At 38.9% G+C, this 13,954-nt stretch overlaps 2 protein-coding genes across 3 annotated transcripts; both read left to right on the top strand.

Annotated features, from left to right (window-relative positions):
- The first annotated feature begins 557 nt into the window (after positions 1 to 557).
- Positions 558 to 8,617, top strand: LOC130176486 (protein mono-ADP-ribosyltransferase PARP6-like). 2 transcript variants are annotated; one of them, XM_056387606.1, is made up of 23 exons: positions 558 to 731; positions 846 to 901; positions 1,495 to 1,572; positions 1,944 to 2,038; positions 2,130 to 2,190; positions 3,715 to 3,805; positions 3,893 to 3,959; positions 4,095 to 4,244; positions 4,338 to 4,479; positions 4,660 to 4,791; positions 5,739 to 5,834; positions 5,952 to 6,044; positions 6,134 to 6,259; positions 6,364 to 6,429; positions 6,548 to 6,615; positions 6,722 to 6,770; positions 6,927 to 7,039; positions 7,155 to 7,227; positions 7,361 to 7,430; positions 7,516 to 7,595; positions 7,707 to 7,770; positions 7,885 to 7,969; positions 8,105 to 8,617. In XM_056387606.1, the coding sequence occupies exons 2-23, from the start codon at positions 899 to 901 to the stop codon at positions 8,199 to 8,201; spliced, it is 1,899 nt and encodes a 632-aa protein (XP_056243581.1). In that variant the 5' UTR covers positions 558 to 731; positions 846 to 898; the 3' UTR covers positions 8,202 to 8,617. The 2 variants fall into 2 exon arrangements, with proteins under 2 accessions (XP_056243581.1, XP_056243580.1); XM_056387605.1 differs by having other exon boundaries at positions 4,338 to 4,509.
- Positions 8,618 to 8,702: 85 nt separating this feature from the next.
- Positions 8,703 to 13,182, top strand: LOC130176776 (ribonuclease P protein subunit p25-like protein). Its single transcript, XM_056388084.1, has one exon. It carries the CDS (start codon positions 11,399 to 11,401, stop codon positions 12,047 to 12,049), a length of 651 nt encoding a protein of 216 aa, XP_056244059.1. The 5' UTR covers positions 8,703 to 11,398; the 3' UTR covers positions 12,050 to 13,182.
- The last annotated feature ends 772 nt before the right edge of the window (positions 13,183 to 13,954 follow it).

Below are 13,954 nucleotides of genomic sequence, written 5' to 3'. Positions count from 1 at the left end.
CATGACAATTACAGTATACAGTGTAAGGTACAGGGATTCACAATATTGTGCCCACCCACTCGCGTCTAAGTGGATTAGTCTGAGAAAAGAACTTGTTGAGAGAAGACTTGCACAGATGTATGCAGTCCTAGAAGTGTCTAATCTGGCCAGACTGCAGAGCAGCAGGCAACTGCTAACAAGGGTAACTGCCGATTAAGGTCAGACTGCAGCACAGCAGACAGACAGGAAGACTAATAAATGTCAAACATCATCCAAATCACCATGCTTCAAATCTGCCTCCAGGGATCTTTGTTCCCATCACAGCTTAAAACTGAAAACTGAACCTGAGGATAGCATGGTTTCTTTGGGGTCCCCCCTCCCCCTTTATACTAAGTGATATACTACAGTATAAAAGCACTGGTGGGTTTGGCATCAGACAAACATGGACAGTGTGCTATGATAGCCCTGGAGCTGCAGGCCTCATCCTCCGCCTCTTCTCTGTCTGGACCAGGTTCAGCTGATTGGGCTGTCAGTATCTGCAGCCAATCATGTGACTCATGAAGTCTGAGACTGAACATGTGGGACTTCCTGCTGTTCAAAACCAGAGGGGGAGAGGACAGCCAAACACAGACAGCAAGCCGAGCTATCAAACAGAAATATTCATTTGTTTTGGTTGTTTCAGGGTCACATACGGACCTTTAGGAAATTTTCATACTCGATGGAGTATGTGGAGTTTTTCTCATTGAGGAAAGGTAAGAACTTAATTTTGTGCCTTGTACGTCAGCAACACCTCACTACCAGTATGTTCTTGTGTCTATTGAAGAGGTAGCTGAACTAGTTTTTCTTTTTAATTGTGTCGGTCACAGTGAGGTGAACAGACTGTCGATTGTTGCTAAAGAAGTGCCAAAGTACTGAAAGCATGGTGAGTCTACAATGTCCTCAGTTTCCCCATCTTTTTCATATGGTGTCTTCTCATGTCACACAGTCTGGACATGTTTTTAGGGCAGTAAGCTGTTTACACGGACAGCCAGTAGACAATAGCAACAAATCTGGTCAGTTTGATATTTTAAGCAAAGATTAGCTTCAATTCTGTCTGTGAATGTGAATATTTGTTGATTTGCTTTGTCTTGTATGAAATGAAAACATCTTTGCGTTCTAGACAAAACAACTTGATATGTCATGTTGGGTTCTGGGCAACTTTGATGCCCATTTTTCACCATTTTTTGTCCTTTTATCAACCAAACAATTAATTGATTAATCAGAAACATAATCTTTCGATTGACTGATAATGAAAACAATCAATCAATAAAATGTGACACACCAAGGAGATTGAACGTGTCACATATCCTGCAGTAGATGTAGTGTTATATCCTGTAAACCACCTGCAAATGTGTAGAAATGAGAGGCAGTCTCGGTAGCTGGTTAGTTGACGTTGTTTGGGTTGACAGAAGGAACTAATGAGCCGTGTAAATAAGAGGATCTTTTGACTGACAGCTTTTCCCATTAACTACACAGGAGACTGAGTGCCAACACTGGACAGACAGCCAAAGTGACGAGGACAGTGACACAGAGGAGATCCCGTGTGGAATACATGTAAGCATCATTTCACGCATCCTCGTAGTGCAATGAATATTATCGTAGCAGAATTCCAATTGTTATGAAAGATAATTAGCTTGAGAAAATTGAGAATGAGAAAAAAGTTATGATTAAAAAGCCCAATTTATCAGATGTTATGTTGTTGTTGGAATGAATATGGCTCCTTTTGGTTTGCATATTGTGGAGTAAATTTTGCTTATGAATGCTATAAATGATAGCGTTACCCACATTTTATATCTTAAGAAACCTAACAGTCTTCTTCTCAGCTATTGTTGAAGAACTCTGTGTTAGTGGTTTAATCCTTCAGCCCCCTGTGGTGCTGAGCTGTTTGGACCATAAGGTAAGTGTGTTAGTGTTTGTCTCCGCAGGAGAGCTGTGCCACTGACCTGTATCGCCACCCCCAGCTGGAGAGAGACATTGAGGCGGTCAGGAATTTGTATTCAGACTCTGCAGTCTCTGTCAGGTCTGAACATCTTTTCCTATCCATGGCCTGAAAATGAAGGGATCCCTGCTGCTTTTCTGCATTGTAAAACTTTGTCCTTCTCTTCTGCTAGGGAGTATAGATCAATAGACGATGGGGATGTTGACTTGACCATTAGTGCCAACTTTTTGGATGTAAGTTTAAATTTACAGACCTGTTCCAACAGTTGCAGTCAAAAGTTTACATATAGGCTACTTGTAAGGGAAAAATTCTCAAAAATTTGGTTTATTTTACAAACTAATTGTGCATCTTCTGAAAATATAATAGACAAAAGCTCGAACATCAAAAATATAAATACAGCACAGTTAGGATTTGGTTGCATGTCCCCTCCATGTTTTCACCTCTATCAGCTGCAGTTCATCAACCTGCTTCTGGCAGAAGTCTGTTTGGATCTTTGACTTCTCTTCTCGGTTGAATTCAACCAAATTTGTTGGTTTTCTTGCATGGATTCATCTTTCATTCAGTCCACATATTTTTAATGTCGTTGTGGTCAAGACTTTGGGAAGACCATTGCAAAAGCTTGATTATAGGTTGATTTTACCCTCCCAGCGCCATTTCTGGTGTGTTTTTAGGGTCATTGTTGTGTTTGAACACCAAGTTTGCTTCCAAGGTTTAAGGTCCCTTATTTTATACTTTTACTGTTTTTTATTTGAACTTTTGATATCCATAAAAAGATATATTTGTGGTTTTAAGTACTAAAAACAATCTCTATGTAGTTTTGCATCTCCTCTCTCAGGTTTCTCTCTGGAGCTCTAGTAACAACAGGTCGTGAGTCAATCAGAAGAGAGGAGACTCTGAGCCTCTCTTCTGATTGGTTGACTGTTTTCTGAGTGATCGAATATAAATATAGCAGCTAAACACTTGAAGAAATCCTGCAAGGCTGGATGTTGGGTCCGGATAGGCCAGGTTTGGGGCACGGCCGAGGGCGGTGACTGCTTTGTTGTGACATCACAATGTTAAGGAAGTCCCAATGACTTTTTTTAAGGCACAGTTTCTGATAACAGACTGTGTGCATTTCTCCATGGACTGAGTGCTTTGATACTTCCACAGTATTAATATAGAACTAGAGAATACAGAACTAGACCTACATAAAATTTAAAAAAAAGAGATGGAAATCTCACTTTATGCAATATGGGACCTTTGACTTTATAGCTCCAATCTTCATTATTCTGCCCGCTTTGTGCAATGCATCAGTTCCAGAGCCACGGAGCGTGATACTGCCATCATCATACTTGACAGTAGGCCCAGTGTTCTTAAATGCATTTCCTCCTCCAAACATACTTGCTAGCATACATGCAGTCAAACAAACCCTAATTATATGGGCACAAAACTTACCAATTGTACTAAATTATAGTCAACTGACTGTTTCATAAGTTTATGACATTTTATAAATTCCTATGTCTCCAATATTTATAATACATGGTATTGAAGGTTGCTGTCCTGAGTATTAATGACCCCTCAAATTTGTCATTTTCAGAAGACACACACCAAATATATAAAGGAAGCCAAACTTATTTGTTTTGTGTTATTCTGTCACAGAATATGGAGAGTTGTAAACTTTTGACCACAACTGTCCATATATTTACTTTATTGACACAATTGCTGTTAAAACATGTGGTCCTGTTTAATATGATGACACTGTTTGTGTGTGTCCACAGGAGGAGGTGGCCAAAGCCTGGAGGATTAATCCATCGGAGCCCATCGTCATCCGTCTGCACTTTTCTCACTCTCAGTATCTGGATGGACCTGGTGCGCATCAGCGACACTGCTCCGAAACAACTGTAGTACTGTAAGTCAGTGTGATGGCTGATTGAATCATGTTTCCTTTCACTGCAGCACCTTCAGTTGAAGTCTTTCAGACATCCAACATGGATCATTTCAGCCTTCGGAAACAACTGCAGAAGTGAGTGTTTGCATCATAATTTTTATGGCAGTGATGAGATTACTCACTGCAATTTTGTAGGTTTTTAGCCCCCATTTATTTATTGTCCACCTGATTGCATAAAGAGCAGCTCTACCAACTCTTGCTGTTCCCCAGTATTCTCACAGTCTTCATATCTCGGGAGTGGAAGCACCTGACAAACGAGAGCGTGGTAGTAGAACAGAAGAGCAGACACAACTGGTTCAAGCCAAGTGGAACCATCAAGAAAGTTCGTGCGAGATTCAGCATCTGGTTACCACTGTCAAAGTATGTGATGATTCCTTTATTGTATATCCATCATTGTTTCATTTCTGTTCTTGAACATCTGCTCACTTCTTATTCTCCTTTTACTCTGAACAGGTCAAATGATCTCAAGGAACCAACTATGCGAGGAAGGATACTTTTACCAGCAATGAAACTGAGCCGTTTCACAAATCATACAACCTCCTACACCTTCAAGAATCCCCCAGGAGAGCTCTTCACCTACACACCCAGTGGAAAGGTGCAGACTTCCTCCTCAGCTGAAAATACTGTAATTCAAAACCACATTTCTTTGAGATTCACTGTAATATTTGGCCACTGCTACTGTGTTTGCAACGGTCCTCCCAGCTTATTAACTCTCCTATTCCCTCTTACGCGCTCATGGTGTTTAATAAAAGTGTTTGTGCACCTTCTTCCGCAGAGGGTGGCGATGTCAGCAGTCAAATCATCAGCGCAGCTCAATACCAAACAGCTGATAGAGCTGCTTTTCTCCTCCCAGGCCATCAGGCACTGTAAGACCACCCCTACTCTGCAGCATGGCTTCTTAGTACAGGTAAAGCCTTGTCCTAATATGATGAATTATAAATCCTGTTATTATTAGAAACATAATACTGTTTGTAAAGGTCGAGGTGGGTCTGTAAAGAGAGGGTTTAATTTAACTACAGTATGTGTTCACTACTGAGGTTGTACTTTGCAGTGGTGTTGTACAGAATATTAGAGTATAATAGTCCATATAATAATAATACTAATACTAATAATAGTACTAATAGTCCAGCACAACCAGAATATTTGGCAAAGCTGTTTTATTGCATTGTTTTGAATTTTACAGGGGAATCTAATAGTGAATAGAAACACATGGTATGTCTTTATGATATCAGAATAGGTTCCACAATATAACATTGGTATTATTTCACAATTGATCTCAACTGAACCATTCAGAAACCTAAATTTCTGAGATGAGATCACAATGAAGGAGTAATGATTTAATGATGATATAATGAATTATAATTTTGTTTTGCTTTAGGATTAATAATAATATGGAATTTTAATTCTAGTTTATATAAGGCAGAGAGTGAGAATACAAGCAATCTTTGTCATTTGTGGTGGATTTATTGAGATGTATATGAATAATTACTGAATCACTGTTCAATCAACAGCTCTTATAATAATGCATAAGGGTTGTTGTAACCTTTGACACCAAGCTGCACAGGCATGAGGATCCTGATGTGTCAGTGTTTGAGATATGCTTATTGTAAACTGTGCTTGGTGGAACTTGTTAGTCAGAGAAGAGACTGACTGCGACCTTGTCCTCATTGCTGTTTGGTATAATCGGCCGTTGGGGGCGAGGAATGGTTAATTAGATTCTATGATGTTTATCACATGAGGAGTCTGTTTCCTGGGCCCAAGATAAATACAGTACATTCATTTAAGTCAACGGAGACTGACCGGAGTTTATGTTTTCCTTATTCATCATCCTTTGCTTTTCATTCTTGCTCACAGATAATGAGGTATGCTGAGCAGAGGATGCCCACGCTGAATGAATACTGTGTGGTCTGTGATGAGCAACATGTGTTTCAGAACGGCCCCATGTTAAAGGTACACTGCAACAAAGAAATTAGCTGGTTGTTTAATGGCTGATCTACTGAGGCAAAACTTAAAATGCAGCTGACTGCTAGTAGGCAACCTCGTCACTGTTCTGTTTTGTGTTTGCAGCCTGCAGTTTGCACAAGGGAGCTATGTGTGTTTTCCTTTTATACGCTGGGGGTTATGTCTGGAGCCACAGAGGATGTTGCAACTGGTGCAGAGGTTTGTAACAAACGCATGCACACTTTAATATAAAGTATGAGTGACCATAATGTAAGATTTATGTGCTCTAATCATCTCTTTTCTTGTAGGTGGTTGACCTGTTGGTCGCTATGTGCAGAGCTGCTCTTCAGTCGTCACGCAAGAGCATCATATTTGACCCGTACCCTTCTGTTGTTGATCCATACAACCCCAAAGCCCTGGCCTTTAGTCCTAAGGTATGAGCTGAACCAATCTAACTTATGACTGGCTTGATTTGAGTTGGACTATTTAGTGTGTCATTCTTTAAATTCTGAAACATTTGTATTATTTTTCTTGGCAGAGAAAGAGCTACGACAGGCTGCAAAAAGCACTGGACAATGTCTTGTTAATAAGGAGGATGGCACAGGTGACTGATCCTAAAATGAAATCTTGTGACGCCATTTACACGATTTACATCTGATCCTCCATTTCAGAGAGTAATCTGAAAGCTGTTGAATGTTTCACTGACGTCAATTCATTACCAGGGTCCACATTGTGAAATCAAGAAGCAGATGGATAAAATAGATCCTCTGGCCTATCCCTTACTACAGTGGTGAGCGACACAGTCTAAACCAGCATGTCACTCTTTCAATCTATTGAACATGCGATAATGTTTCTTAGATTCATATCCAGATGTGTGTTTGTATGTTTGACAACAGGATTTTAGCAAGCAACAGATCACACATTGTCAAGCTTCCACTGAACAGGGTACGATAGAGCAGTTTACTGTTAGAGTCTGATGTCTTAGCACAGTAGCTGCAAGTTTGACAGCAGTAGTAGTTAATAATTAGTAGCCAAATATCAAAACATATACTGTGTTTTATACTTTGTATAAATTCTACTCTGTTGTTGCTCTCTCAATAGCACCTGAAGTTCATGCACACACCCCATCAGTTCCTGTTGATCAGCAGCCCTCCAACTAAAGAGGCTCGTTTCCAAACAGCCAGAAAACTTTATGGCAGCACCTTTGCTTTCCAGTGAGTAAAATCAAAGCTGTGGCTCTCATAGATCATCTTCATATCAACACTGATATACAGATTATAGGAGTCCTGCTGCTTCATATGCTCATCTCTCATCTCTCTTGGCTTTCAGTGGGTCTCACATTGAAAACTGGCACTCTATTTTAAGAAACGGGCTGGTTAATGCCTCATACACAAAATTACAGGTAAAGCATGAAAATACCAAAGTCTATTAATTTTACAGTGTATTTAAACCCACAAAGATGTTATGTGTACATTTGGACATTTGAAACTTATTTGACACCAAGCTGAAATTCTTTTTTACATCTTTTATTCAAGCTTCATGGAGCTGCATATGGGAGAGGCATCTATTTGAGTCCTATCTCAAGCATATCTTTTGGATATTCTGGTAAAAACTCACACTTTAATGTTGGTCCTAACAGTATAAATATAAGACTATATGTTTCTGAAACATATCCTTTGTCTTTGTTCAGAGATGGGTAAAGGTCAACACCAAATAACCACCAAGGAAGACCTCATAAAGAAATACAACCGGATAAATAAAATCAAACAGGTAGATTATCATTCACATCTAGTCAGGCTCTGCCTAAATGCACTTTGTACAAGGAATCCTCTTAATTTTTTTCTTTTTTGTATCTCATCCTGTATTCTCCCCTTGTTTTAGGAACAGCCAGGGCAGGCGAGGTTTCTGCAGAGCAAGAACCTGAACTGCATTGCGCTCTGCGAGGGTAAATATGAGATAAAATAGTGTAACAAAGAGCCTTGATTTGATCATATTAGGTGTGATTTTGTGACATTGTTTTATTTTGTTTTTTTTAAATGGTGTCTGTATGTCTTAACAGTCATAACTTCAAAAGACCTTCAAAAACATGGGAACATTTGGGTGTGTCCGACCTCCGACCATGTGTGCACACGTTTCCTCTTTGTGTGAGTAAAATGTAAAGCAGCAGAGACGTGACTGTGACTGTGACTGTGACTGCTGAGTCAGACATTTTCTGATTATTTTTTTTATTATTATTATTATTTTTTTTTTTTTTTAAAACACTCCACTTTCTTTCTCAGGTATGAAAATGGTCAGGTGGGAGATGTCCACATCAACACTCAGGAAGCCAGGATCCACAGGGAAATTTTACAAGTAATTGCTTCAAAGCGGTGCTGAGAAAACAAATACATATACATGCACACATTTCTTTATGATTGGAGTGTAGAGAGTGAGAGTTGTTTTAGTTTGTTTGTGGCTAAACTTATTATGTTTGTTTTTATGGGTTTGACAAGTGAACAACGAGCTGCCTGATATTACATTTACCAGCTTTTGTTTGAATTAAAAGAACACTAATTCAAATGAAGGAAAATACTTCACAAACTGAATAAGGCGCCTCGTAATTCTTTTATCATCTGTAATTGTATTAGATGGAAGAAACTGGTTTTTAGAATCATGTACCTTAAAGCCTTTTTGCCTTATATCTTAATTTACAGATTGATATAATTCAAATCTGTGTACCACAAGTGTCATACGTCTGTACTGTAAGCACATATTTTGTACAATTTTTATAACCACAAATTTTTTAAATAAAAGTTTACAACATTTGCTCATTTTGTTTTAACAGATCAAATGTTTTTCTTCTACTTGTTAATGCAGATTGACCAGGTCCGATATGTTTCGTTATTTGTGTAATACATGGTTTGTACCACAAGATGGAAGTGTGACCAATAACAAATCCCTATGTGGGTTTTTTCATCAATAACACAGAGCCAAAAAAAACCCATTACGACAGTCGTAGTTACAGTTTTTCTCAGTCGCTTTGGTACATTTCTCGAATCATCCTCGACATTTGCAAAACAGTAAGTGAATTTCTCAAAACAATTCGTACAAATAGCAAAACACCATGGATTACCTGCAAAAGCCAGTCTCTTGCTCAAAATCCTTAGTTCATCTCTCAAAAGTAAATATCTGTGTCAATGAACATGTCACTGCCATCAGATGAAAAGTCCTTGTGTTATTGTGTACGGATAAGACAGTCAAATTGCTTAGTCGTGTTGTCAATATAACAGTGTACTCTGGAGGGATGTTCTGATGTAAACTATGGCTAAAGTTTTGATGACACTTATTGTAAATTGTAAGTTACACCTTAGTGTATTGATTGCAAGAGACTGGACAAGATTCACATTTATGCTTTTACTGTTTGTCCTGTAATTTGTTGACAGACCATGTCATTGTGATACAGAAAGGCCTCTTCTGCCTCTTCCTCTGTTTTGCCTCCCAACTCCTCCGACACGCAGCCTCACTCCTCTTCCTCTTCTTCTTCTCTCTGGCTGTTGACCCTGTTCAATTACTTGTCCTTCCATTGTCAGACATTGTAACATTGTGCTGTGCTCCGACTATATATATATATATATATATATATATATATATATATACTTGCCAGTTGGTTCATGAGATGCACCTTTGAGAATTTCAGAAAACTGGTTGATCATTTGTTGATCAAATGCTTCACACATTTCCCTTCGTTAGAGAAAGTCAAGATTCACCTGGGAGCAATTTACCAATTCAGGACAGATTTAGAAAAATAAGTCAAATGGAAATGTATAGAGATATGTTTGACATATTATGACAACTTGTTCAACCATTTTGCATGTAAAGACTTATGCGATGAACTAATGCCTAAATGTTGTGGGGGGTGAGACTATTCACAGAGACCCATTATAATACATTTTGATCAACATGACATAAGCAATTGATAATGTAAGAAACAGCAGAGAATTGAACATAATCATTTGCATGATGAACCAAAGCATTTGCAACTTGTTCAAAGAAATGAAAAACTGCTTTTTTGATGTGCACAAGTGACACAATGATGTGAAGATTGAACAAGTAGTTTTGAGAATTTCAATTCTGATCTGAGAAATGTACCAAAGCGACAGAGAAAAACTGTAAAATGTGTGAAGTCATGTGTTGCAAAGTCTCCTTTGAGTGAAAACAACACTAGACAACTACAACACACACCACATGTCACAGGATTCACAAATAAATATAAGATATGTCATGTGCTTTATACTAATAAAGAAAAGCTCACACAAAGAACAATTGAGTTTTCCAGTGAACTATATTAAAAAAAATCCAAGGGTTAATCAATTATCAAATATATCCACTGATGGATAATTAATCAACATTTAAGTGACATTTACAGTCAGTGGATTATTCTCCTGGGAACCAGCTGCAGTTTGCTCTGAATGATATGGGCAGTACTAAGAATCTCACCTGTGTGCTAATTGTTCGAGTCAGTGAATAACAAGAGGGTGTGTACCATCCTCTGAGGCAGAAATGCACCATTATAACAGTGTACTGGTTCCATATGAGCCCCACAGCTGCCTCCTGACTCCCTCCTGCAGCTCAGCCCCTCTGAAGAAAGCAGCTATGAAAACACCACTGTTTGCATCTGGATAGAGATCTTCTCTTCCAAGTTATGGTTTTCATAATCATAATTAAGTTTGGCATAAAACATCGCAGCTCCAAGGTATGACTGTCCTCATAAATGTCATTGATTCAAAATTATGTAGCCAGCGTTTTCTGGGTCAGCTCAGCAGGTGATGGACTGAAGGGAGGAGAACTGTGAAGTTGCTGTAATAGCCCAAAGGAAGAGATTTCTTAAGGACCATATGGCACTTTGATGATAGTGCAGAGTGCAAGTTGTCACGAACAACATGATATACTGTATGTGTCCATACTTCTTACAAATCTCTCTCTATATCTTTACCCAAGTGAGATTGCAGGCTGGTGCAATATCTACAAGAATGCACATTGTGAATATCAGCAAAATGGGGCAATCAAGACCAATTCAGTTGAAACAAAGAATTGTTTCAACTACATGCCCTGTTAAATCTTATTAACTCATCTTAATTCATCCATATAATTCAAGCAACCATATGGGAAAATAAAATCTCTAAGCCCTTAAGGGTTTATCAAAAGCTTCCCTCCAAAACCAACAAACTAGAATGTGACAGACATTATTAAATGTCGCATGTGCCTTTAAGAGCACTATGTCCCACTCTACATGTCTCTCTCTGAGCCTCATATGTGTTTGTTGGCATCAGCTGTCCTCAGTGCTGAATAGAGCAAGGACATCTTTTCCTTCACGTCAATGGGATTAGAGGAAGAAATGCCCTCTTCATTCTGTTGGCTGTCATCTCAGTGCTCCGAAGACAAAATGGAAATGCAGCATGGACAGAAGACAGAGAGAAGATCAAGATAATGCAAGTGCAATTATAAAGCAAATAATCCAAGGCTGCAGGCTCAGAAACAGCATCCTGCACTGTTATTTTGTTGCTTTCTAAGCAAAGACTGAACCCAGAGGTCAGATGAGGAGTTCAAATGCTGCATGCAGCACTGTAATGGAACCACAGTCTGCTTCATTCAACCCTTCTGTCCCGTCTTCATCGTTGTCTTCAAAACTTGGCCAGAGCAACTTCAGGAGAATCAGCCGCACAGAGGACAGCAGTCCTTATCCCATCCCCGGCCTAGCAGCAGACATTCTGCACATGCGAGTGAGAGAAGGAAGCAAGATCCGCAATTTACTGCGGTTTGTGACAGCTCGCATGCAAGAGGACAGAAGAGACGACAACGGGACCTCACTGAGGCAGGTGGTCTTCACTGGTTCAGGTAGGGGAGTCACCAAGACCATCACCTGTGTGGAGATCCTGAAACGCAAAGTGGGAGGGCTGCATCAGGTGTCCAAACTCTACTACAAGACAGTGAATGAGGTTTGGGAGAGTCCACAACAGGGAGCAGCAGGAACAACTATGCAGAGGACAGTCCCTGCCATCTGTATCCTGCTCTCCAAAGATCCTCTGGATCCCCAGGAGCCTGGATACCAACCTCCACAATCCCCCAGTGTTCCCGCAGAGGAGACAGAGAGACGTAGAGCTCTGCTCAGGCCGGCTCTCAGCCCCTCTCCACAGCACACAGCCAAGAGACTCTGTCTGGATGAGTGGAGTGTATGTTCTCCCTGAACATCCACAATTGTGAAATATCTGAAAAATTTCATTTATTAGGCTAGAGCAGAGGATTTTTTTAGCAGCATCATGTTTGCCTAAAAATAAGAAATACCTCTGAATTTAAACTTGTATATTCTGATGTTTCTGTTGGTTACTCCAATGGCAAAAAACGAAATACATTCTCTCAATTCATAATCCATAATATTGCATCAGTATGCAGCTTCACTGAGAATTTAAAAAGGTCACGACACTCTGGATGATTTTTAGCAATACATGTGCATGTTGAATTTTAAATCTGTCTTTTGCAACATTTTGTACATTTTGTTATGAAAAGTAACATATGTGATGAAATTACAATTAGCAGCATTGTAAATAGTTATATATTAGAAATATCTGATCTTACTCTGATGCAAAATGTCAACAAAGTTGGTCAAAGTCATTGTAAATACAAATATCAAGGTTTGCATCTATGGTCTTTATTATGCTTTCTAATTTTGGAAGTAATTCATCTACATAATAAGGGATCACAAGACAAAAATCTTTTTATTAATGGTTGACTTTCATATACTTATGGATATGTCATCACTGGAATAAATAAACTAGCTAGGAAATAAATCTCAGCTTATGTTTTAGACTGTGCTGGAAAGTGTATATGCAGCTTTTATTTGAATAAAAATACAAATACACTAAAAGCAGTTCAAACCTCTAAACCTGGATTTTTATAAAGCCAAATCTATTTATCTGCGCACATCATCTTAAAACTGCCAGTGCTCAATTAATTTTGATCCAAGTCAGTTAGTGCTCTGTGTTAGGGAAAACATAGTATTCAACAGCACAAGCATGGGACTGTTGAACTTTCATTCTCATCCTGAGAAAATATAACTTACAGGCAAAACCCAACCCAAAAATCTGATATTGCTGAAGGAACTAGTGTGTTGTACTTATCAGTGGGGTCATAGGCAAGGGAAGGAAATGCTCTATTTGTGCAGCACATTTTCATACACACGGTAATTGAAAGTAATGTCACAATGACATTAACTGTGCTATATACCATTTTGACATGGCGTTTTCTAGCAGATGTGTTGTATTTTTTAAATTCTGCTGAGTTGTTATAGCATCCCACTAAAATATATACTATGATTACGGAACTTTTCTGTGAGAGAATTAATGTATGTATGAACATGTCGATCCATTTTCCATGAGAGACCATTTTTCTTAAAATTAAGACAGATATATACCCCACCCCATTCATAACAATGACGGTCAGCTAATTATCAGAAATATCTCTCTGTATAATGTAATACAGTTCAACAGCACCACAGACTACATCCTCAAAAATGACCGTAGAGATGATTCAATGCTTCACTAAAACAATTTCAATAAAACATGATTATAACCTTCATGAAGGTAGGATTTCATATGACTTCTGTATTCGACTGCGCTACTTTCAACTGTACCTAAACTGCCAACTTACTGTACAGGACTGTACAAAGGTTTTAGGCACATTAAATGTTTAGATTTTTATCCACTACACAGTACTATCAGGGAGGTGTCTAGTTGGTGCCAAATTCATTCTGCAGTGACAACAACCCCAAACATACAGCGAGAGCCATAAATGACTATCTTCGGAGACAAGAGGAACAAGTAATCCTGCAACAGATGGTCTGACCTCCACAGAGCCCTGATCTCATGGAGTCAGTCTGGGATCACATGAAGAGACAGAACACACTAAGACAGACTAAACCCACAGGAGACCTGTTTCAATGCTTGGGACAACCTGCCAGACAAAACTATGGCAAGTATACCTGAGACAACTGGTGCTGTTTTAAAGGCAAAGGTTGGTCACAACAAATATTGATTTTTTTTTTCTGTTTACTGCACATTGTATAAAGTTAATTAATAATAAAAAAATATTCATGG

This window comes from Seriola aureovittata, chromosome 10 (assembly GCF_021018895.1).
Source record: "Seriola aureovittata isolate HTS-2021-v1 ecotype China chromosome 10, ASM2101889v1, whole genome shotgun sequence".
NCBI classification, from domain to species: Eukaryota; Metazoa; Chordata; class Actinopteri; order Carangiformes; family Carangidae; genus Seriola; species Seriola aureovittata.
This window is presented reverse-complemented; position numbering and strand designations above follow the sequence as displayed.